Source organism: Odocoileus virginianus, chromosome 7 (genome assembly GCF_023699985.2).
Source record: "Odocoileus virginianus isolate 20LAN1187 ecotype Illinois chromosome 7, Ovbor_1.2, whole genome shotgun sequence".
Taxonomy (NCBI): Eukaryota; Metazoa; Chordata; class Mammalia; order Artiodactyla; family Cervidae; genus Odocoileus; species Odocoileus virginianus.
Genome location: NC_069680.1, coordinates 58,247,560 through 58,274,131, shown reverse-complemented (window position 1 = coordinate 58,274,131; position 26,572 = coordinate 58,247,560). Strand labels below are relative to the sequence as shown.

Genomic DNA, 26,572 nt, shown 5'->3' with positions numbered 1-26,572 from the left:
GACATTACTTTACTGACAAATGTTCGTCTAATCAAAGCTATGGTTTTTCCAGTGGTCATGTATGGATGAGAAAAAATGGTCCTGTATGGACCATAAAAAAAAACGGAGCACTGAAGAATTGATGCTTTTGAACTGTGGGATTGGAGAAGACTCTTGAGAATCCCTTGGACAGCAAGATCAAACCAGTCAATCGTAAAGGAAATCAGTCCTGAAGATTCATTGGACAGATGACTATTCATTGGACTAATGCTAAAGCTGAAGCTCCAGTACTTTGACTATGTGATGCGAAAAACGATCTCAGTGGAAAAGACCCTGATTGAAGGCGGGAGGAGAAGGGGACGACAGAGGATGAGATGGTTAAATGGCGTCACCAACTCGATGGACATGAGTTTGAGCAAGGTCCTGGAGTTCGTGATGGGTGGGAGGCCTGGCATGCTGCAGTCCCTGGGCTCGCAGAGTCTGACACTATTGAACGACTGAACTGGACTGAATTCCCTATACCCATTTGGAAATTTGGAAACTTTTTAAATTGTTACTCTAGAAATAGCATTAATCTTTAATTTATATTAATACTTTCCCAGGAGTTGTAAGGCCTCCATTTACCTTTCCTAATTTTCATTCTATATAATTAAACCCCAGAAAAACTTTGCTTCATATAGTCAGTGCACATTTAGAAATGGCTGTACATCCATTTACAACATTCTTTTCTCTTTTATTTTTATAATAATTGGTATCATTTTCCATTTGTCAACCACTGTCTGGAATTTCCTTTATGTAGATTTGCAGGTGGCAGATTCTTTGCATATTTAAAAATGCCTGTATTGCACCTTCATTCATGAATGATTTTGTTGGTTATAGTATTGTAGCTTGACGTTTGCTTTCAGCACTTTTAAGATAACCTTCCCCTGTCCAGTTTTATAATTCTTCATTGTTAAGATGAGCATGATTTGAACAGTTACTCTTAGCTCTGTAAACTTAGTTCTTTCCGATAATTTCATTTATTTAACTGTTGGATTTGCGGAGGAATTTCAGTTATATATTGATAGAAATGTAAGAACTTATCTACAGAGGGAATGTCAGTTGATATCTTCACTGGTTTGATTTGCAGGTAGTTGGTATTACAAGAACTGTGTATTATTTCCTTAACAAATAATTGTCAGGAACTTCTTGAAGGAAGCAGCCAAGAGATACCAGAAATATGAACTCATCAAGGGATATTATCTAAAAGGAAAGAGTTCAAATTCCAGTAGTACAGTATTGTACTGTTTTTGAACTATTACAACAAATATAGGACTTGAGATAGTTATGTTTGTTCAGTGGGTCTAACTATGCTGTAATCCTTCGGAGAGTTTTTAGTAATATGTTGTTGCCTAGGCTCACTCCTAGGCAATTCCAAAATGTGTCCAGGATTAAGAACCACACCTTTAGTAGACCAGTGTGTTGAAGAATTTAATGAACTAGTATTGAACAGTAATTTTCAAATTATTGATATGTTCCTTTAAAATATCACAGTAGTACTTCCTGAAGGAGGCAGACTGGGCAACGTTAAGCCCTTCTTCAGCCACAGCAGTTTGTTTTATATGCTTGTTGTTGTTCAGTTGCTCAGTGGTGTCCAACTCTTTGCAACCACATGGACTGTGGCATGCCAGACAGGCTTCCCTGTCCTTCACTATCTCCCAGAGTTTGCTCAGACTCATGTCCATTGAGTCGATGATGCCACCCAGCCATCTCATCCTCTGTCGCCCCCTTCTCCTCCTGCCATCAATTTTTCCCAGCATCAGGGTCTTTCCTAGTGAGTCATTTCTGCATCAGTTTAGTTCAGTTCAGTTGCTCAGTCATGTCCGACTCTTTGTGACCCCATGGACTGCAGCACACCAGGCTTCCCTGTCCATCACCAACTCCCAGGGCTTGCTCAAACTCATGTCCATCTAGTCGGTAATGCCATCCAACCATCTCATCCTCTTTCGTCCCCTTCTCCTCCCGCTTTCAGTCTTTTCTAGCATTAGTGTCTTTTCAAATGAGTCAGTTCTTTGCATCACGTGGCTGAAGTATTGGAGTTTCAGCTTCAGCATCAGTCCTTCCAATTAATATTCAGGGTTGATTTCCTTTAGGGTTGACTGGTTTGATCTCCTTGCTGTCCAAGGGACTCCAAAGAGTCTTCTCCAGCACCACAGTTCAAAAGCATCAATTCTTCCGCGTTCAGCCTTCTTTATGGTCCAAGTTTCACATGCGTACATGACTACAGGAAAAACCATAGCTTTGACTGTGCAGACCTTTGTCAGCAAAGTGATGTCTTTTCAAGGAGCTCTGTGTGTTTGTCATAGCCTTGCTACGAGTTCATTTATGGTTTATTTTGTTAAATGTGTATCCTTGATTTAAAAAATTTTTATTAACTTTAGCTCACCTGGCTGTGAGATGAGATGGTTGTTAGATTCTCCTTAGTTTTTTAGTTATATGACAGGCTAGATAACTTGAAAACTCTGTGGAATCAAAAGTTCCTTTTAAGTAAATATCATAGATTAGTTCGCAAGGAAGTAAAGAGAATTCCACTGGGCAAAAACAAGGAAGTCTGAAAATAATACCTGTTAGTTTGAACTGACTGTGGAGCTACTCTGAAAAAATTTGCCAATCTGGGTAATGTATTAATTAGCTTATTTTGCTTGACAAACCACCCCCGAGTTACTGACATAATTACCTATTTAGCTAGTAATTCTGTGGCTTAGTAATTTGAGCTGGGCTTCGTTGGGCAATTCTCATCTTAGCTGAACTCAGTTAATCAGTTGATGATCTGGATAGGGGCTGGGGTAGTCTGTGGGGTCTTTAGCTGGGTCAGCTTATCTCTGCTCCAGATTGTATATTATCCTTCAAGCTAACCTTAAGTTATGCTCATAATAGTATAGCAGGGTTCCAAAAGAGAGGTAAAGAATGCAAAGCCACCTGTTAGGCTTAGGGTCACCTCATGCACTGTCATTTCTGCTTCATTCTGTTCAAAGCAAGCCATAGGCCAGAGACCAGTTTTAAGACATGGAGAAATAGATTCCTCATCTTTATGGGAACCCCTACAAAAGTCATATTGTAAGGGTAATGGGTATAGGGAACGGAATAACTCTGGCACTTTTTATAAGCAATATACCACAGATGGCAAGGAAATTTGGAATAGGAGGTAGGACCGAAGAAGTGGTAGAGGCAGTAGTGAGGCCTGTGAAACCGTCTCCTCCCAGTAAAGCCACCTCATGGGAAGAGTCCACAGTGAAGTATTCTCTTGCTAGTTTAAGGAGACTTTTCTGGCCTTGGCTTAGTTTCTTGTTTGGATCTTCCCTCAGAATTTTTAACCACAAGACTGTCCTAAAGTAGGCTTGGGACTTACCAGAATAGTCCTGAATTGATGTATATGTATTATGTTTCACAATGTATTAAGGGTTTTAAATGAAGTAACTGTCTGCATGATTTGAAAAGAAGAACTAGAAATGGGTAAAACATAGTCATTAAATTTTTAAATTCAGTGGATAGTGGAAACAGCAGGTTGGACATACTGCTAAAGAGAAAAGTAATAATATGAAAAACAGATACAGGGAAGTTAGTCACAAGGGATATGGATATTTAGGAGACGTTAAAAGACTGTTACAGAGTTGGGAAGATAAAACATTTGTCTAATATTATCAAGAAGAGCCTTGAATACATGGGAGAGAGACAGTATTTACAGAAATAACATAAGAATTTGCCAGACTTGATTGAATCCATGAAACTGAGGAACACAACACCTGAGCTGGATGATCCCCTTTAGCCCATTCCTAAATATATAGTGATGAAGCATCAGAGGGAGTTGGACAGATTCAGGATTAGTGGGTTTTCGCTAGCTTCAGTTTTGTAGTTTCTTAGGTTTGTAATTTGTTTGCTTCAACTCTGGTACCTTTAGAGAAATCTGAGTGTGTATACATAAGAATCAGTTCCTTTTGAAGAAAGGAAACATTGTCTTACCATACATGTTTATATATACCAGTCTTCTGCCTGGTTCTTACCCTAAAGCTTTTGAGTGATACCCACATGGTGTAGGCCCTTACAGACTACAGCTTTAAGCTAGAACCTGATCGAAAAGGTGATTGGGTGATTTCCTTGGACAGCAGTTAGATGCTGCCTCTAGTGCTGAATCATATAGTGTAAGAGATATCAGTATAGAGCAGGGCCTTTTTAAATTTGGACATTTGTGGGAATTTTCTGGACCATACTTAAGCAGTCTACCTGTGTGATACAGAATTCATTCAGTATAGAATAAGGCTCTTAATAAAATTTTGTACAGAAAACTTGAAAACTCTAATTTATTAATTTACTTTTGAAGAGAAAAATTATACCAGTAATGTTCACTGTGCTTTTCTAAATGTAAACTATTTTTATATTTACATGAAAGGTAACATTAAGTCTGAGGTTTTCTGTCATTTTACTCTAGGCAGCACACTTCTGCTTTTGTTCCTTCATCAGGACGAATTTATTCTTTTGGACTTGGTGGTAATGGACAGCTAGGAACTGGTTCAACAAGCAACAGGAAAAGTCCATTCACTGTGAAAGGAAATTGGTTTCCTTATAATGGGCAGTGTCCACCAGATTTTGGTAAGTTCTTTTAAAACTTGGCAGCACATGCTAAAACTGTTGTTTAAATGTTGCTCTTAAGAGATGAACTTTTCTACAATTTGAAATGAAAGAATTCCAAGATGCATTGTTTAGGGAAAATAGTAAGATACAGAATACTATATGCTGTGATTTAGTTTATTTATATTTGCTTGTATATGCATAAGGAAGCACAGGATAAATAAAATAATGAAAGTGGTTTCAGAGGGTGGAAACCAAATGGTGGTTAGAGACCAGTGGGAGGGAAATATTTTTGGTTTTTTATTTTTAATTACAGTAAAATACACTTAACAAAGTTTATGAACTTACCCATTTTTAAAGTGCTCAGTTCAGTAGTGTTAAGTACGTTTACACCGTTGTGCAGCTACCTCCAGAGCTTGTTGCATCTTGCAAAACTAAAACTCCTTGTTCATTAAACAATTCTCCATTCACTCTTCCCACTAGCTGGCAGTCATTCTGCATTCTGTCTCTCAGAATTTGACTTGATTCTACCTCATAAGGCTTCTTAGGTAGCTCACATGGTTCAGAATCTGCCTACAGTGCAGGAGACCTGGTTTGATTCCTGGGTTGGGAGGATCCCCTGGAGAAAGGAGTGGCAACCCACTCCAGTATTCTTGCCTGGAGAATCCCATGGACAAGAGGAGTCTGGTGGGCTATAGTCCATGGGGTCACAAAGAGTTGGACACGACTGAGCAACTAACTTTCAGTTTCCCCTCATAAGTGGAATCATGTAGTATTTGCCTTTTTGTGATTGGCTTATTTTATCAACTTAGCGTTAATGTCCTTAAAGTTCATCCATGTTACAGAATGAATGTTAATAGTAAAGCTATTAACAGCATGTGTGTGTAGACTATATTTTATCTACTAATTGCTGATGGATATTTGGATTGTTTCTACCTTTCAACAGCTGTGAATAGTGCTATAAACATGGGGGTATAAATATCTCTGTAAGATCCTTCTTTCAGTTCTTTTGGGTATATGCGAGACTTTAACAATTACTATAACAGTCTTGGGTATATATGAGGCTTTAGTATATATAACCTTGTCTGCTTCTCTGAAATTTGAACATATGTATATATTATTTATTGAAAATATTAAACTTTAAAATTTGCTTTTATATCCCACTGTTTTAGCCAAATGTATAATTTATTTTCTGTTACTCTTTCAATAGATCTGGTTATCTCTTCATTGATATTAATTTACTACTAAAAAATTTGAAGTACTCAAATGCTGTTTTCTCATTCACTTCTTTGACATGCTGCAACCAAAATGTACTTTATAAAATATTTTCTTTACCATCCTGAACTATACCTCAGAAATTTTTTTTATTTATGTTATCTGTATTTGATTTTCTTTGGGATTTTTCTCTGAGCTGTGGGACTTGAGACTATTTAGTGATGAACCTGCTATGAAGATCAACATTTGAAAAGATCCATAACTTTTTAATATGAATTACCTTTGAAGATTTTTTTTTTTGTAGCTGAAAGGCTATCTCAGTTATATACTTATTTAACAAAGATCAGAATATGATACTGTTTTTTTCTTCTTAATGTTTGATTTTGTGTTAGAATATGGCTTTACTTTCTTCCAGTCATTCTTAGGTTTGGAACTTGCATTTATTTTAATAGTATCGTTCTTTTTCTTATGTCCGTAGGAACATGTTGTTATTTCATCATATCAGTTTCTTCCACAAGGCACCATTAATAACCTAAAAAAGAGATTTTTGTCATTTAAAGCAGCATGGCTATTGCAAGGAATCATGTATTTCTGTTCATAAAGTTTAGTCACCTATAGGTGCATTTTGTTGCCTTTAAAACTGCATACTTTGAGATTATTTGTATTAAAGTGGGAAAGGAAATAGAATTCTAAAGGTAGTCATTATTGCTCCTATTTAGTCTCATTAAAAAACTGTTTACGCACAGTAGCCAAAATGTATAAACAATTCATTTGTCTATCAACAGATGAATAGATAGATAAATATGGAATATGCATGTAATTGAGTATTAGTCATATAGAGGAATAAGATATTGGTACGTGCCACAGTATGGAAGAACCTTTAAAACATTATTATGCTAAGTGAAAGAATCCAGTCACAAAAGGACAAATATTATATGATCCCTCTTACATGAGGTACCTAGAACAAATTTATAGAGAACGAGAGAACAGTGGTTACCAGGTGCTTGAGAGAGGGGAGAATGAGGACTTCTTTAATGGGTACAAAGTTTCTGTTTGGGATAATAAAATATTCTGGAGATGAACAATGATAGTAGTTGCATAACACTGTGAATCTACTTAATGCCAGAAATTAACACTTTAAAATGGTTAAAACAGTCAAATTTTCTACTATGTGTATTCTACCACAATTTTATGGCTTATAATTACTTTGTACTGTACTAAAGCTGTGTAGGATAGAAATTAGTTAAATGTGAATTTTATTTACTCAGCTGCTCTAGGAGTCTGTGGCCCCTACCATAAATCACATTTTTAGCATAAACTATCTGATATGGTCTCAAGGCCACAAATAAACAAAGACACACTTAATAGGATATTCCCAAGACTTTGAGACTCTATCCTTGGAACTGGGCAAAGGGTAAACCTTTCTTTAGAATCTGTATGCTCAGGTCAGTTGCTCAGTTGTGTCCGACTCTTTGCGACCCCACGAATCGCAGCACGCCAGGCCTCCCTGTCCATCACAAACTCCTGGAGTTTACTCAAACTCATGCCCATCGAGTTGGTGATGCCATCCAGCCATCTCATCCTCTGTGGTCCCCTTTCTCCTCCTGCCCCCAATCCCTCCCAGCATCAGGGTCTTTTCCAACGAGTCCATGAGGTGGCCAAAATATTGGAGTTTCAGCTTCAGCATCAGTCCTTCCAATGAACCCCCAGGACTAATCTCCTTTAGGATGGACTGGTTGGATCTCCTTGCAGTCCAAGGGACTCTCAAGAGTCCTCTCCAACACCACAGTTCAAAAGCATCAATTTTTCGGCGCTCAGCTTTCTTCACAGTCCAACTCTCAACATCCTTACATGACCACTGGAAAAACCATAGCCTTGACTAGGCGAATCTTTGTTGGCAAAGTAATGTCTCTGCTTTTTAATATGCTATCTAGGTTGGTCATAACTTTCCTTCCAAGGAGTAAGCATCTTTTAATTTCATGGCTGCAGTCACCATCTGCAGTGATTTTGGAGCCCCACAAAATAAAGTCTGACACTGTTTCCACTGTCTCCCCATCTATTTCCCATGAGGTGATGGGACCAGATGCCATGATCTTAGTTTTCTGAATGTTGAGCTTTAAGCCAACTTTTTCACTCTCTTCTTTCACTTTGACCAAGAGGCTTTTAGCTCCTCTTCACTTTCTGCCATAAGGGTGGTGTCATCTGCATATCTGAGGTGATTGATATTTCTCCCAGCAGTCTTCATTCCAGCTTGTGCTTCTTCCAGCCCAGCGTTTCTCATGATGTACTCTGCATATAAGTTAAATAAGCAGGGTGACAATATACAGCCTTGACGTACTCCTTTTCCCATTTGGAACCAGTCTGTTGTTCCATGTCCAGTTCTAACTATTGCTTCCTGACCTGTACACAGATTTCTGAAGAGGCAGGTCAGGTGGTCTGGTATGCCCATCTCTTGAAGAATTTTCCACAGTTTATTGTGATCCACACAGTCAAAGGCTTTGGCATAGTCAATAAAGCAGAAATAGATGTGTATGCTAGGGCGGCTATAATAAGATATCACAAGCTTGGTTGCTTGAGCAGTACGAATTTATTGATTCACAGTCCTCTCGCCTTGAAGTTCAAGATCAAGGTGTTGGCAGTGTTGCTTCCTTCTGAGGGCTGTAAGAGTTCCGTGTGTCTCTTAGCTTTTGGTGGTTTGCTGGCCGTCTTTGGTATTCCTTGGCTAGTAGTCTCTGCCTTCATTCTCTCTGTGTGCTTATGTGTGTCCAAATTTTGCCGTTTTATAAGGACACCAGTCGTTTTGTATTAGTGGACCACCCTACTCGATTATGACTTCAGCTTAAGTAATTATATTTGCAGTGACCCTATTTCTGAATAAGGTGACTTTCTGAAGCCTCTGGGAATTAGGACTTCAAACAAGAATTTGGGGGGAACACAGTTCTTCCCATGACAATGTCCCAGACCTGACAAAGTAATCTTTTACTGGGCCCGAAGCATCATAAGCATTGGCTCCATAAGTACAGCCAACTTTATTCCTTAAAATGACTTGTCGTATCTAATTCAATAGCTATCATTCTCAAATATGACATTTCACGTAAGCCCTTGGTTATATAATTGATTGTTCAACCCTTTATGAAAGAAGTACGAACTAGTGAAAAGGGGAACATACTTTTACTGAACCTATGCAGACAGCAGCATTACTATCGAAAGAAGGGAAACCTAGTATGTTTGAATACTCACTGAATTCTGGGGATCAGCAAGAATCAGATAAAATTTTTTAATTGACAGACTATATTTTGTTTCAGGTATAACAGATGATCACCACAGTAAGTTAAGTTAAACATCTGTCACCATAGTTACAATTTTTTTTTTCTTGTCATGAAACTAAGATTTAATCTCTTACCAAGTTTAAAATATGACTGGAAATTTGTACCTTTTGAGCCCCAGCCAGGGGTGGCTGGGGGTAGGGGCAGACACAATGGATAAAGGGGCTGAAAAGATACAAATTTCCAGTCATATTTGAAACTTTCTAAGAGAATAAATCTTAACAGTTTCATAACAGTTTTGTAACTGGTGACAGATGTTAACTGGACTTACTGTGGTGATCATTTGCAATATATACAACCACTAATCTGTTCTCTGTATCCATGAACTTGTTTTCAGTTGGTGGTGGTTTGCTTTTTAGATGCCATGTGTAAGTAGGATTGTATAGTGTTTATTTTTCTGACTTATTTCACTTAGCATAATACCCTTGGGAATTTGTGTTGTCACAAATGGCAATATTTCCTTTTTTATGGCTAGTATTCTATTGCATGTATATGGCTGTGTATATATTATTTGTGTGTGTATGTATACACACATCTCGTATTTTCTTTATCCATTCATCCATCACTGGAAACTTAGATTGTTTCCATATTTTGGCTATTGTAAAATGAACACGGTGGTACATACATCTTTTCAAATTGGTGTTTTTGTTTTACCCAGAAGTAGAATTTCTGGATCATATGGTAGTTCTATTTTTAATTTCTTGAAGAACTTCCATACTGTTTCCATAGTGGCTCTACCAATTAACATTCCCACTAGCAGTATATGAGGCTTTCCTTTTCTACACATCTTCACTAACATTTGTTGTTTCTTGTCTTTTGGATAATAGCCAATCTAACAGGTTGATATTTTGGTGTGTTTTGTGTTTCACTGATGATTAATGAGTATCTTTTCATTTTCCTATTGACCTTCTGTATGTCTTCTTTGGAAGAATGTTGGTTCAGGTCTTCTGCCAATTTTTTTTTTTAACCAGGCTGTTTGTTTTCTTAATGTTGAATAATAGGAACTGTTTATGTATTTTGGCTATTAACTCCTTATTGGCCATATCATTTGCAAATGTTCCTGCCATCTAATAGGTCTCTTTGTTATGTCAGTGGTTTCCCTTGCTGTGCAAAAGCTTTTAAGTCTAATTAAGTCCTGTTTATTTTCACTTTTGTTCCCTTGCCTTAGGAGACAGATCCAAAAAATGTTGCTACGATTTATGTCAAAGAGTGATCCACCTGTTTTCTTCTAGGAGTTTTGTGGTTTCTGATCTTAACGTTTTGGTCTTTAATCCATGATGATGATTTCCTTTGCTCTGTAGAATTTTTTTAGTTTGGTGTGCAGTCCTATTGCTTATTTTTTGCTTTTGATACCTTTACTTTTTGGTCAAATTCAGTCATCCTCAAGACTGATGTCAAGGAGCTTGCTGCTTGTGTTTTCTTCTAAGAGTTTTATGGTTTAGGTCATACATTCAAATCTTTAGTATTTTGAGTTAGTTTTTGTGTGTGGTATAAGATAGTGGTTCAGTTTCATTCTTTTGCATGTGGCTGTCCGATTTTTCCAGCACTGTTCGTTGAAAAGGCTGTCGTCCATTGTGTGGGGCTTCCCAGGTGGCACTAGCAGTAAAGAACCCACCTGGCAATGCAGTAGACATAAAGAAATGTGGGTTTGATCCCTGGGTAGGGAAGATCCCCTGGAGGAGGGCCTGGCAACCACTCCAGTATTCTTGACTGGAGAATTCATGGTCAGAGGAACCTGACATGCACCCATGGGGTCTCAGAAGAGTCAGGCATGACCGAAGTGACTTAGCATGCCCCATTGTGTATTCTTGGCTCCTTTATCTTAAATAAACTGCTCATATGTGCTTTGGCTTATTTCTGGGCTGTCTATTCTGTTCCAGTGACCCGTGTCTTATTTTTAATGCCGTTACCATACTGTTTTGATTATTGTAGTGTTGTAATATAGTTCAACCCTGCCCTCACTCTTGGTTGTCTCTCAAACCTTTGTTAATGTCCGGGAAGTCTGTCTTATTTTCAGTGACTCCCTCCCAGTTAGTTGAGGATATGCCGAGACCTGTCAGTTTCCCAAAGGGGAGAGTTTCAACAAGCACCTAGATTGAGGCTGATTGGATGCCAGACTCTCAGGCAACAGCTTTTAAGAAAGTAAATATATATCATCCTGTGGGACCACAAGGGAAAGTCACAGTGGCTGGCAGTACCAGGCAACCTAGAGATGTTTCTTGGGCAGCAGCTGTGGAAATCAGGGCCCAGTTAAAGGTACAGGGTCCTTTGCAGGAGAATCTAGCAACTTAAGATAGAGGGAGAGTGCAGAGATAGCATCCACCAGCTTCTGTTCCCAGAGATCACCTCAGTAGGTTGCTAAAGCTCCAGGACAAGCTTGTAGGCCTTTTCACAGAAAACTGGGGTATGTTTCCACTTGCTGTTTATGCTGGGCACTAGGGGTGGTAGCCAGCCAAGAACTGTTTCTCTGGTTGTTAAAATCCCATGGGATCCAGGATACAAACCCAGCTGTCCACCAGAACCAGGCAATGAAGGGGAATCATTAAGTGATAGCCACAGAAATGGGATTACCAGATTGGAATACAAGCTCCCCTGTGAAATTAAAACTAAGTTAAACATTATAGATCTTGGATTGTTAGGTTTGTAAAATGGCTTATCAACTTAAAAAGAGTATATGAGAAATCCTACTGTAGTCCACTGGTGTCTTCTGAAAGTTCTCTAAGCCATGGCTCCTCAGAAACCTGTACCCAAGTGTCTACTTGACATATAAATGATTTAAAATACGAGCTACAGTCATTTTCCCAGGACTATGAGACTATCCTTATTTGTCGGTAGTACAAACTCTGGCCTGTAGCTTATAGAAAAGCTTTCAGACAAGCGTAAGAGTAAAACAAAAACTATTCAGTAAATCTACTGAATAGTCGCTTAGAATAACTGTGGCTTTTTTATTACTGGCAATTGTCAAGTGGAAGGATATGATGAGGGTCCATAATAAGAGTAAATTTAACAGGGAAATTTATATCTATTGTATCTGTGACATACAGAGCACATTACAGGCGTCTTTTGGAGATACTGCCATTTGATTCCAGAACACCTCTATTAAGTGAGTCAGATAAATATTTTCATTTCTTGGTACCTATAAATGTTATGTTTACATTATTCTGTAGTCTGTTAAATGTACTGTAGCATTATTTCTTTAAAAAATATATGTATCTTAATTCAAAATATTTTATTATTAAAAAATGCTTACCATTGTCTGATAATAAAAATCATCATTAATTTGTAAATGTCACAGTATCCGTAAAACACAGTAAAGTGAGTTATGCCTGTATTCCAAAAAGGTTTTTAAACAAGAATGTTTCTAATGATGATGATTAAGCCTGTTTACAAAGAAGTCAGTGATTCTTATATCTGATTTATAAAGATGAATGAATATTACTTTTTATAGATGAAGAAAGCTTTGAGTTACAGCATGATAATCCTGAGACCTAATACCAGAAATAACGCCAAGAGGATCAAGTAAAGAGAGTCAGCAATCAGGGGTCATTAGATATCTATATTTTTGTAGAACCCCACTTGAAAATCACTGGCCTAGAAGATGATAGATGTAAATAAAAATGAAAGTTCAGTAATAACGGAAATTAGAACTGATACCACTTACCACTGGCACTTTCATAAATACAGGAAAACTTGACAGAACTATTCATGAGTTTTGAGTAATGTTTCCCCAAAGCAACGACATAACTGAATCTCCATGGACTTCTCATAAAACAAACACTTTTTGAAATTTATTAATTTATGAAATTTTTATATTTACCATGTAAATTAGAAAAATTTATAATAATTGCATTTTGAAATATTTTTTATTAATTTAGAGAAGTGACTAGAGATCTCTTCAAAAAATTAGAGATAGCAGGGGAAGATTTCATGCAAAGATGGGTTGGATAAAGGACAGAAATGGTATGGACCTAACAGAAGCAGAAGATATTAAGAATAGGTGGCAAGAATACACAGAGGAACTGTACAGAAAAGATCTTCACGACCCAGATAATCACAAAGGTGTGATCACTCACCTAGAGCCAGACATCCTGGAATGTGAAGTCAGGTGGGCCTTAGAAAGCATCACTACGAACAAAGCTAGTGGAGGTGATGGAATTCCAGTTGAGCTATTTCAAATCCTGAAAGATGATGCTGTGAAAGTGCTGCACTCAATATGCCAGCAAATTTGGGAAACTCAGCAGTGGCCACAGGACTGGAAAAGGTCAGTTTTCATTCCAGTCCCAAAGAATGCTCAAACTACTGCACAATTGCACTCGTCTCACACGCTAGCAAAGTAATGCTGAAAATTCTGCAAGCCAGGCTTCAGCAATATATGAACCATGAACTTCCAGTTGTTTGAGCTGGAAGGCAGAGGAGTCAGAGATCAATTGCCAATGTCCACTGGATCATTAAAAAAGCAAGAGAGGTCCAGAAAAACATCTATTTCTGCTTTATTGACTATACCAAAGCCTTTGACTGTGTGGATCACAATAAACTGTGGAAAATTCTTCAAGAGATGGGCATACCAGACCACCTGACCTGCCTCTTGAGAAACCTGTGTGCAACAGTTAGAACTGGACGTAGAACAACAGACTGGTTCCAAATGGGAAAAGGAGTACATCAAGGCTGTATATTGTCACCCTGCTTATTTAACTTATATGGAGAGAGTACATCATGAGAAACACTGGGCTGGAAGAAGCACAAACTGGAATGAAGATTGCTGGGAGAAATATCAATCACCTCAGATATGCAGATGACACCACCCTTATGGCAGAAAGTGAAGAGGAGCTAAAAGCCTCTTGGTCAAAGTGAAAGAGGAGAGTGAAAAAGTTGGCTTAAAGCTCAACATTCAGAAAACTAAGATCATGGCATCTGGTCCCATCACCTCATGGGAAATAGATGGGGAGACAGTGGAAACAGTGTCAGACTTTATTTTGGGGGGCTCCAAAATCACTGCAGATGGTGACTGCAGCCATGAAATTAAAAGATGCTTACTCCTTGGAAGGAAAGTTATGACCAACCTAGATAGCATATTAAAAAGCAGAGACATTACTTTGCCAACAAAGATTCGCCTAGTCAAGGCTATGGTTTTTCCAGTGGTCATGTAAGGATGTTGAGAGTTGGACTGTGAAGAAAGCTGAGCGCCGAAAAATTGATGCTTTTGAACTGTGGTGTTGGAGAAGACTCTTGAGAGTCCCTTGGACTGCAAGGAGATCCAACCAGTCCATCCTAAAGGAGATTAGTCCTGGGGGTTCATTGGAAGGACTGATGCTGAAGCTGAAACTCCAATATTTTGGCCACCTCATGGACTCGTTGGAAAAGACCCTGATGCTGGGAGGGATTGGGGGCAGGAGGAGAAAGGGACGACAGAGGATGAGATGGCTGGATGGCATCACCAACTCGATGGGCATGAGTTTGAGTAAACTCCAGGAGTTTGTGATAGACAGGGAGGCCTGGTGTGCTGCGATTCGTGGGGTTGCAAAGAGTCAGACACGACTAAATGGCTGAATTGAACTGAGAGAAGTGAAAATTTTATATTTACATTTACCAAAGAAATTTAACCTATGGAAGGTTGAGTACCTTCTGATTTGACAACTCTTCCCATGCAATTCTTTAACAATAGTAACACATCAAATCAGCCTAATTATTTCTAGCATCTCTTCTTATATGTTGAAATGGCAGATCTTTGTGATTCTCCATAGCCTCTCTGGGATATCTCAAAGGAATTTTCACTAACAAATGTAAAGTATCTGGAAGTTCTATTTTTCTGTGTTTAGGATGTGATTTGGTGAAGTGTGTTAGTTTGCTAAGACTGCCAAAATACCACAGATTGGGTGGCTTAAACAGCAGAACTTGATTTTCTTACAGTTTTGGAAGCTAGATGTCTAGGATTACCCTGTCAGCAGGTGTGGTTTCTTCTGAAGCCTCCCTCCTTGGCTTGCAAACGGCTGCCTTCTTACTGTAAGACCATGTGTGTGAGTTGCTGGTGTCTCTTCCTGTTCTTATAAGGATAGCTTGTGAGCAGCTGCCTTCTTACTCTGTGACTGTGTGTGCGTGTGAGCTGCTGTTGTTTCTTCTTCTTATAAAGACAGCTTGCAAACGGCTACCTTCTTACTGTATGATTGTGTGTTTGTGTGTATGTATTTTGCTCGTGTCTCTTCTTGTTCTTGTAAAGGCAGCAGGAATGTTGGATTAGGACACCATCCTAACAGTCTCATTTTTCCTTAATCACCTTTCTGAAGGCCCTGTCTCCAAATGCAGCCATATTCTGAGGTACTGGGGCTTATGGCTTCAACATAAGAATTTGAGCAGGGGAAACTGTTCAGCCCATAACAGGAAGACAGAAATCAGAAAAGTTGTGAAAGAAGGTTGGAACACTTTGTTAAAAGATGTAACCTTTGATGCTTGAGAAATAATACCTGGTTACCTATTTTACTGAAGTGAAATTAAAACATTTCAAAATAAATGTAAATGGTAATGTGATTGAAAAGAACTTTAGCTTATTCATAAGTGAGGAGTCTTGGTTCTTTTTTTCCCCTTAAATAATGAAAGACAATAAAATTGACATGTAGTATAGAAAGTTATTCTAGTAAGATGCAGAATTTTTGCTCTTTGGCAGATTACACAAAAGTAAAGAACAACATATAGGTGAAGGTACGGGAACACACCCTTAAAATTGAAGTGGACTTTGCTAAGATTTTAACATATTGAAAACCTTTTTCATAGTCACGTATAAACCGAGGCAGATAAAATTCACTTAGCATGCTGTGTCTTCAGTTATGCTCTTCCATGTTGTGGACAAGCTGATAGTTTTTCAAGGGCAGTCGTATTGTCTCAGAGGGTCCAATGACTTTCATATTAGTACTAAAATGTTGTCTGTGTTAATATGCAGTGCTTTTGTTCTTGTTCATTTTCAAATAAATCAATGAGTATTTTTTAAATCTCTTAATTTTCCATTCTGATATGGTATATATTAGTGCTTTTAAGCCCTTTGGGATTCTGAATAAGTCCTAAGTGTGCAAAGGGATTGAGAGATCATCAAAAACTACTTTTCCTTGTAAATCAAAGGCACGTACATAGTTGTATCTCTGTCAGTATTGCTCCTAAATAGTATGCTTTACAGAATTGTGAGTAGCTCAGAGACACCTTTTAGGTAACTATGTTTCTGAAGGGTGCCCTAAACAAGACTCGGTAAATGGGGAAGGGAGTTCAGGAGAGCCTATTTCAAAGTCTTCTCAGTTTTTCCTGACAATGTATTTTGTAGAGAATGAGGAGAAGGTGAACTAGCCCGCCTAGATGTGACAATGTATATCATAAAACTGTAACAGTTAAATCTGATTATTGGTAAAACAGACATTTAGATTATTATAGTTTAAGGGAGATCCTGGGGAGGGAGAGGAGGATCCATGTATTGGCGTTGTATATAGGTTTTGTTTCAGATTCAAACTGCAGTTGATTGGCAGCTTCTCTTGGAGTTATAGGAAGGACCTTATGAAGTGGAAGTTATGAGAAGGACTTTGAGAACACTTTTGGGGTGGAGAGGAGTGCCAAAGTTGTTGAGGGTTGTGTGTTATAGGTAAAAGAGGTATATTGTCTCTTCATAACTTTAAAACAGGACGTCACTAATAAATATGTGGAGAAGGGGAAAGAATTACTCAACACATGAGAATTGGTAGGAAAATGTCAGTTTAGATCCTAAACTAACAACATATTCTAAAGGAAATTATAGATGGATTAAAGTTAAATATTAAAAAGTTCTTAAGACAATTCTGTAATTTGAGGATGGGAAACACATTTCTTAGCATTATGGCAATGAAACACATCATAAAGAATGAAACAAATACATTTGATTTAATGGAAGAAAATCTGAGTTGAAATTAAATAATTATTTAGGAAAAATGTAACAGATATAACCTGAGATAGTAGCCAAAGTACTCATATATATTGGTGTGAAAAATAGTAAAATACCTAGTAAATAGGACAAACATTTAGATGTGTAATAGATAAAGGTAGTTAATGGAAATTCCCAGTGAGGAAATCCAGGTTACTAAGAAACATGTAAAAATTATCATCAAAGAGAAATGCAAATTCAAAAAGCCAAGCAATAGTAAATAAGTGGAAAAGAACAAGCATTAATTTTTCCTATTACAGGGCAATGTGGTGGATAAGGGGATGCTAATGGTCCAACCATAAGATGAGGAAGTAATATTAGTGTATCATTTTTCAGCCCACAATGAATTAATGGTCTGTGGGTGTCAGTGGTTACTAACATCACAAAAAGGAACAAAACCATATATTATGTGCTTCCTGATGAAGAATAGCCCTTTCCACTACCATGTAATAGTTTCGTCAAAATAATTGAGTAATTAATCTAATGAAATCCTCTCTAGATCCAACTACTAATTTATAGAAATATACAGAAGGCTGAGGAAAATGTTAGGAGAATCCTCAAGGATATAATCACCAAAATCCAATCTGCAGGAAGCTGCGTAGGACAAATGACTAGGTTCCACAGACGTTTTTAGAGTTGTAATTAAAAGAAAATTAAGGAAAATAATTTTTGGTGACTTATTCACAGCCTCCAGAAACCTATTCATGTACTCTAGTCTATCCATTTACTTGACGATTATTTAAAGAGGGCAGAATCACCTTTTAGAAGCAAATGAATAACATTTGCTCAGTCTTTTGAAGAAAGTGCATGACTTCATGTGGACTTGTGAAGATGATGTAGAGAAAAGATTTTAAGTTGAATTATTGGTTTATTTAATATTTTAAATTTACCCTTTCAATCTGTTCTTTAAAATGTTTGACCTTAGAACATTCTTGTTGTGGAAAATTTGGTCATTAATGTTACGATCTCTGAAGCTCTTACTATTGGTATTTTCTAAGCTAGGTAATTTTTATATTATAAAACATTTACTCGGTGCTTTTACAAATAAAACATTATGCTTAATAGTAGGGAATGATCCAAGGAAATTAAGATGTGATCCCTTCCTTAAGAATTTCATAATTCTGTAGCAGTGATGGTCACAAATAATACAGGTGAAGAATTAGTCTAGTCAGCTGAAGAGTGGAGGGTCAGGAGTAGGAACACAGAAGTGGATTATGTTTGGAAATAACTAGACTTAAGCTGGGCTTCCCTGGTGGTTCAATGGTAAAGAACCCACCTGCCAGTGTAGGAGACCAGAAAACGTGGTTTCTATCCCTGGGTTAAGGAGATTCCCCTGGAGGAGGAAATGGCAACCCACTCCAGCATTCTTGTCTGGGAAATGCTATGGAAAGAGGAGCTTGGTGGTCTACCGTCCATGGGGTTGCATAAGAGTTGGACATGACTTACAGACTAAACAACAACAGCAACAAAGCCTTAAGTTACATTGTAGCGCTATAGTGTTTTGGTATTTGATACTTATAAATACTAGTCTAGTGATACGCTTGTTAATATAGTCTTTCCATTTTGAGATAAAGAAGAGGAGAAAGAGGAAGAGGCTTTGAATGTCTTTTTGAAAAGGGACTTTATTGTTTCTTCTTCTATTTCTACTAAATTTATTAATATTTATATTTTTGGACCTGATTTGGATGTTATTGATAAATAATTTCTAATAAAGAGCTGTGTGTGTCACTTTACTTTTGTATATATAGCTTTGCTGAGAGAGAAAAGAATTTTGCATTACCCAAGAAGATTTAACATACACTGATACTTGTTTCTTGTTGTCATTCTTTTTAAAATGATTGTTCCTTTTTTTCTTTGGCCACGTCCCACACACTTGCAGGATCTTAGTTACCCAACCCGGGATTGAACTCTGGGTCACAGCAATGAGAATGCTGAGTCCTGACCACACCAGGGAATTCCCCAAAATGAATATTCTTACTTTTTATTTTCTTCCGAGCTATCTTTTATACCTTTGATTCAGTTTTTACACCGTCATCAGTTTAAAATATATTGAGATAATAAAGATCTAGATTAAAAAATGCCATTGTTTGATATGCACATCAAAAAGAAGACTGTACAACAGAATCCAATACAACATTGTGAAGCAATTTATCCTCCAGTTGGGAAAACAAATCAAAACAAAACTTAGGATCAGGAAAAAAAAGACCAACCAAAAAGCTTAGCAAATGCTGGATGTGCTTGTGGGATCATTTAATGTTCCATTAACTTGGTCGGTCAACATTCTCAGTCATTTTGCGTCATTGAGCCCATGATTGGGAGGTCTCATTAAGTTAGAGATTAAGAGAAAGTCCAGTAGCATATTTGATGCTCTAAAAATATATCTATAAATCTTGAATTTTTTAATATTTTATTTTTATTACAGATTCTGAAGAATATTTCTGCGTGAAAAGAATTTTCTCGGGTGGAGATCAAAGCTTTTCACATTATTCTAATCCCCAGGTAATAGAAATCATATGAATAATTAATAAGCTCAGATAATTTCATATTAATATTCTTTATATGTTACAAAGTAATGGCCTTAATTTTTTCCCTCAAGTCTACAAATATTTTCGGATCTATTTGACAAGATTTTGTTCCAGTTTTTTTTCAAGTTTTGTTTTCAGGTGTGTAGTAGAGATTAACTTCCAGATGCAGAATGCTTTGTATATAATCCTCTTCCCTCAAACTCATCTACTAATTTTAAACTTTAGAACTGTGGGCCACCAGATGACTTTAGATATCCTGATCCTTCAAAGCAGATCTGGACTGTGAATGAAGCTCTAATTCAAAAATGGCTCAGCTACCCCTCTGGAAGATTTCCTGTAGAGATAGCCAAGTAAGAAAAATGTTTTATCTACGCAAAGACAAAATCTCTCGACTCTATGGTAGAGGAACCTGTACTTAGAAGTTTTATTTAAATAAATATTTCATTAAGTATCATTTACTGAATGGTTTATATACAGAAGTTTGAATGTCTGGAATTTCTATAATGGATATTTTAGGAGATCTCATTTAAAATTGTTATATACTTTAAATATATAAAAATATATAAGAATATGCCATTCTTAAAATATTAAATATAGCTGCTTTAGAGATTGGATTTTCAAAAAAGTTCTTTCTGGCTTTATACTGGTCTTTTTGTTTTAACATCTGTATTCCTGGAAGAGTTGAATATTGCTTCCTTCTTGAATATTTTGCTTGCAGATGGACTTGTTTAGTACTTTAAATTTTTGTTGTTGAAGGTGGTGTAGGTATTTGGGATGAGGGATTGTAGCTGATCAGCTGTTTTTTAGTTCTAGATTATGTTCCCAAACTAAAATTTTTCTTAACAGCCTGAAGAGTAGTCTTCAGAAAAATAACTTTCTAGATTAGATTTACCACTGTGTGGAATTAAGAAACTTAAATGTGCATTTATTTATAAAAAAAAATTTATTTTAGGAATATCAGATTTATTTGGTGAATCTGAGGATGATGGTAATGTTCAAGAGAGTCTAGGGTGAACAGTAATACTTCTATCAAGATTTACTTAATCTATAGTAATCTATAGAATTCTGATTTATTCTGAATGTTGATTGGAGGAATGCTCTGTAGCATTAAATATTAGTTTAACTTTAATTTTTATTAAAAAATGAAGGTAAATAGATTTCTCATTTTGTGATTTGGAGATTTTTAAATTTCTTTTTAGTGAAATTGATGGAACATTTTCTTCATCTGGTTGTCTGAATGGAAGTTTTTTAGCTGTTAGGTAAGTGACAATTCTTTGTTATACTGAATTTTTTGAATTTATTATATTAAATAATAATGTCATTAAACAAATGAAATGAATTTAAAGCTTATTTTATCATTTTTTTCTCTCTCTTTTTTTAACAATAGCAATGATGATCACTATAGAACGGGCGCTAGATTTTCAGGTGTTGATATGAATGCTGCTAGACTTTTATTCCACAAACTTATACAACCTGATCATCCTCAGATATCTCAACAGGTTTGTTTTTAAAGTATTTTGTATTTGTATTATGTTCCCTGTTGAGTTTTTTATTCCATGTTATCCTAAAGCTTTGTTGCCTGATTAACTTTACAGTTTCATATACTTTATTATGATGTCTTTGTATAAACTAATGTAAGAATTTAAATCAGGTATTATTTTTAACTGTTTGTAATTTAGCTGTCAGACATCTGTAAATCTTTCCAGATGTTCAGAGCAGACCCTTAATTACTTAACATTACCATGTTGATTAAGTCTACATAGCTGTAGATGCAGAGAGTTTAAATTGAGATTTGTACATAAGATTTTTAAGATTCTCTTACAAATAGCATTGAAACATGTATATTATTACCATATGTGAAATAGATGACCAGTCCAAGTTTGATGCATGAAACAGGACTGTCAAAGCCAGTGCACTGGAACAACCAGAGGGATGGGAGGAGGATTCAGGATGGGGGACACATGTACACCCGTGGCTGATTCATGTCAGTGTATGGTAAAAATCACCAAAATATTGTAAAGTAATTAGCCTCCAATTAAAATAAATAATTAAAAAATATTCTCTTATATTGTGTATGCATTAATTTTCATTGTGCGCCAGAGTACATTCATTGATTCATCATAAGATGGTTTATTTTTTTCTTTTCCCTTCACCATTTAATGTTTCCTGTGGTATAAGAATTTCTTTTTCTCTCTGTTTTTTTTGAATATGCGTTCATTTTAAATGAAGTAGATTTCACTTTTTGTCAAAATGTAGGTGGCAGCTAGCTTGGAAAAGAATCTTATTCCTAAACTGACTAGCTCCTTACCTGATGTTGAAGCATTGAGATTTTATCTTACTCTGCCAGAATGTCCCCTGATGAGCGATTCCAACAATTTCACCACAATAGCAATTCCCTTTGGTACAGCTCTTGTGAACTTAGAAAAGGCACCGCTGAAAGTACTTGGTAAGAATTTTAATACTTTTTTCTTTTGTAACCTTTTTTCTTTAAATGAAAATGCTCGTTAAGTTCTTACTTTTTGCTGTTTGAAATTTTGTTACCCTGAATTATTTTGACATTAATCTCAGGGAAAGGTAAACCTGTTTTTCAGTTCATTACTTTTTGCTAATCATCTGATGCTAGTTAAGAGTTGCTGGAGGCAAAGCATGTTAAATATTAAAATTTTGATCAAACACAACGGTGGAGACAATATCAGGAAAGATAAAAACTGTTTTTCGTATTTCTCTAAATGGCAGCCCATTCCAGTATTCTTGCCTGGAGAATCCCATGGACAGAGGAGCCTGGAGGGCTGCAGTCCATGGGGTCGCAAAGAGTCAGACATGACTGAGCAACTGAACAGAAACTTCCTCATTCACTCCAGAGTGATCTTATTGTTAAAGAGTAAAGGAAAGGGGACAGTTAAACCTGAGCAAACCTGGATATTAAATCCCTCTTGAACTTTATTTATTAGCCCTTTGCCTTGTTTGCTAATTTTCTGATGTCTCTCTATGTGAGTCCACTCTTCATTTGATCTTATTCCTGTGGGTTTTTGGCATAAACGTTTCTCACTTTGATTTTTCTAATTGTATAGATTTCCTCTCTATCTGTTGGCTATTATAGTTTGCCTGCTACATTTAGTAGTGGTGCTTTCCTTCCTTCCTAATAGTATTTGTTAGATATGTCAGTCTGAGATACATAAGAGTAATAAAATCAGTAGAAGTTGTTTTAGGCTGAGAGTGAGCAGAGGAAGTAACAAGCAGTGGGTAGAATCCTGGAATCTGAGGGAATGAGCCAGTGAGTGGTTAGAAGAGTGAAGCAGGGACTCAACAATTATTGTTCCCATGTTGTCAGAAGTTTTCCTTTTCCTGTCTCCTGCACAAGACTGTCATGTTTGTAGTTAATAGCTATAAATAGTGAACATGGAGAAAGACAGACATGGCATACTTTACATTATTCAGTTTCTGTATTTGATATTTAGGAGTACCTTGCATTCAGGTGGTGCTTCACATTTCAACTTTAAGTTGACAGGTAGAAGTTGGAGATACCTGTAAATACTGGAGCAATACAGTTTTTTAGTGTTTTTAAAAATTAAACGTCTAATTTACAAAGCACTTTGAAACACCTGGTTTAATATGAGGGATAGTGGTTAAGTTTTTAATACAGCTTAGAAAGCTAAGAATGTAAATTCAATAGACCTTTTTTACTTGATTTTTGCTTTTGAGAGCTTTTAGAACCGTATTATTTAACTTGAATGTGGAGTAGTGTCTATCAACCCTAGAAATGTTACATAATATATCATAGTACATGTATCTTCTTGAGATTTTCAAAGGGTTAAGAGCCACTGCTTTAGGAAAAATCAGTATGATTTTGAAAATTGTGACTTTTTAAATTTTATTTTATTTGTGTGTTCACCCTTTAATAACAGAAAACTGGTGGTCAGTACTTGAACCTCCGCTATTCCTCAAGATTGTAGAACTTTTTAAGGAGGTTGTGGTACATCTTTTGAAACTCTACAAGATCGGCATTCCCCCTTCTGAGAGAAGAATTTTCAACAGTTTTCTTCATACTGCATTAAAGGTTTTAGAAATATTACATAGGGTATGTCCAGTAGTTCATTTATTTTACTCTTCCCCCATTGCCACTAACAGATTGATGATGTTTATTTTAACATGACTATATTACAGAATTAGATTAGCATAAAAGATATTATAGGAATTTGGAGAAGTTATCTAAATTTTCCTTAAAAGAAAGAATGTATACGTTAGTGCTTTGGTCTTGACTTTGTTAGGCATTTATGAATAACTTGTCTATAGTTGGGCAGAACAATAGCATACTAATGAATCAGAGTCTCCTTATGTTTTTTCTGAAGAACATGATTTGTTATATAAATAATACACTTGTTATTTATAGATGGTTATAATACAAAAGAGATTTCATCCTACTTAGGATTGTGAACATTTAAAACTCATGTTCCTTTCGCTATTGGCTACTGATGACTTCAATCAAAGTAGAACATTTGAAACAGATGACTAATTGAAATTGGAACCATATATAATTCATTAATTTGCCTGTTGGTCTTTCCTGCCCTTCTTCCCAGTGGAAGAAATAGTACCCTTTACACTTGTAGCAGCAGTTCAAAGTTATATGAAGAAGGAGAGTCTCAGCTGTTTGATTAAAGACGGTTTTGAGACCTCCCTGACAGCTGGTAGGTATATCTCTGTTCTGCCATTTGTTATTAAGATACTATCTTGGAAGACATGACCTAAGGGAGGAGCATATGTTTCCAGCCTCTAGAATGTCTGAAAAACTCATGTGAACCTTCAGTTTCCTCCCCTTAGCAGCTTCTTCAGTGTCTTCAGACCGCTCTTGCTTGCGATTATGGTTAGTGATAGAGGGTAAAGGAAACAGGCCTGTGTTCTCTGTAAGAAAGAGCCCATATGGATGATTTTTTTTCCTTTTTATTCTTTTGATGAAGTTCCTGGTTCATTAATGAAGTTCCTGGTTCATTTCATGAAGTTCCTTTCTCTACTGCTTCTTGAACTTTTTTTCTTTTGTATTTAGTATTTCCAAGCTCTTTAGAAAAAACAAGTCATTTCTCTTACTATAGCTGAGGCTATGATAGCCATTTTTTTTCTTAGGGGGAAATAGGTTATTCTTATGTTTGCCTTCCCCAGTCCAAGACTTTCTTGCAGCACTTTAAGGTAAACTGGATTCTGCAGTAAACTGCTATTAAAATCTTCTGTCTTCATGATATGGGTCTCTACTTTTCTGTATGCCTTTTGCCTAGGATTTAAATGAGTGATTAGATTCTTTCCTTTCTCTGGACTCTCTTTTCCTACTATTTCAGTGAACCATCCTTTGTCAGCAGGACGTTTTCCCCAAGTAATTAATTATTCACTTCCCCTCTTCCTTGTCTGCTTATCTTTATTACCTCTTAAAAATTTTTTTTCCTTAGCTATATCTTTTTCCACAAGTGAAAAGGAAAGGAAATTGGACCCTTTGTCTTTCATAATTACAGGCAGAACTCCAGCTAGTAACTTGTGTGCCCAGCTCAGAAGCCTCAGTCTCTTGAGGAGAACCCTGTGGGGTTCTGTGTCCAGAGACCTTTTTGATGGAGCCATGCTGGAACTAGGATCCTAAATTATTGCTCGCTGAAAGGGAGAGGAAAATAAGTTCAGAAAGTTAGATGAAGTCACATGAGGTAGCCAAGATTAAAAACCTCCCTTGTACATTAATTCCTGTGAGCACTTTACATGAATTCCTCATTTAACTTTTTATAGTTATATCTTGCCCCTTAATCTGAGTATCAAAGGTTATAAACCAGTAAGTAGCAGAATTGAAATACAAATCTACTTCTAAAGTCCCTGGTGTTTCTAATGTACTTCTGTATCAGTATGGTAGTATAACTTGTTCAGAAGGGGATTTGGTTTCGTTTTATGCCTCTAAATCTGGAGGCTTATACTTCCATAATTGTGGATAGCATTGAATTGTTAAAAAGACTAATTCTGATTCCATCTATGCTGCTTCTTACTGATGTGATTTTGAACAAGTCTTCTTTATCACATATGCAGATAGTTATCTATAAAATAAGGATTGAAATAATGGCCTGCTTTCCCAGGATTGATGCGTTGTTTAGATTATGGAATATATATACAAATACTATACATTCATAAGGCAGAGATTTTGTTACCACCACCGTTTGAATGGGAAACTGCAGCTTTTAACTCAGTTTATTTGATCATGAGGAAATTGAGTTCCTGTTTGAAGTTGTTACAAACTCAGAAGTAAGGTAGTAATGGTATCTTAGTTTCTTAGGCATCTCTTAGAGTTCTTAGGACAATCAGTTACCTTTCTTTTACCTCTTACTTTGGAGAAAACTTTACTTGGTCCTAACCTGTCATAGATCATTGTCAGGGATGATTTATTTTCATCTATAGTGGAACCTAAATTGCTTATCAAAGATTTGTGTTTAAGAAGACACCTTATGTCTGACAGCTGTATATATTTCTTCTCTCTGCTCCATAGTTAAGAATTAGAAGTTTCCTAAAAGGGTTTCTTTCCTAACCAAATTTAGAACAGGATTAAGAACTGTAGAACTAGTCTCTCTTTCTCTTGATCTTTTGAGGATATATAAATGACTTGTTCCTCCCTTATTGTCATGTCCTTTGGAAAGCTTTTGAATTAGAAATCACTCCCAGTGCTCCAAATGGCATCGCAAGAAAGATAATTTTGGTACCTGCTGTCAGGAATGAATGTGTTACCAGATAAATGAATTTGCTGGCAAGAAATTGGGTTGTTTAGTAGTTTCTGAGTTTTCACACAGTACATTACAGAGATACTAATATGCCAAAAGAAAAGACTTGCTTGGTCTGACTAGCCTAAGTGTTGCATATCATGCTAATCCTCTAAGTCAGTGATTATCAAAAATTTTTTTTTCAAGGGACCCTTAAACCCAAACAAATAAGGGATATGTTTACATACCATATACCACCTCTGAACTCAGGTATATAAA

The 26,572-nt window shown here is 36.5% G+C and overlaps 1 protein-coding gene across 7 annotated transcripts in view; it reads left to right on the top strand.

The window, feature by feature from the left end:
- HERC4 (HECT and RLD domain containing E3 ubiquitin protein ligase 4) overlaps positions 1–26,572 on the top strand; it is a 127,114-nt gene that overhangs the window by 57,055 nt on the left and 43,487 nt on the right. For all 7 annotated transcript variants that reach the window (XM_020869904.2, XM_020869903.2, XM_020869901.2 and 4 more), the window contains 7 exons: positions 4,445–4,605; positions 19,478–19,554; positions 19,806–19,930; positions 20,780–20,839; positions 20,968–21,079; positions 21,837–22,026; positions 23,486–23,658. In XM_020869904.2, the coding sequence (XP_020725563.1) occupies positions 4,445–4,605; positions 19,478–19,554; positions 19,806–19,930; positions 20,780–20,839; positions 20,968–21,079; positions 21,837–22,026; positions 23,486–23,658 (898 nt within the window). The remainder of the gene's footprint in view (positions 1–4,444; positions 4,606–19,477; positions 19,555–19,805; positions 19,931–20,779; positions 20,840–20,967; positions 21,080–21,836; positions 22,027–23,485; positions 23,659–26,572) is intronic.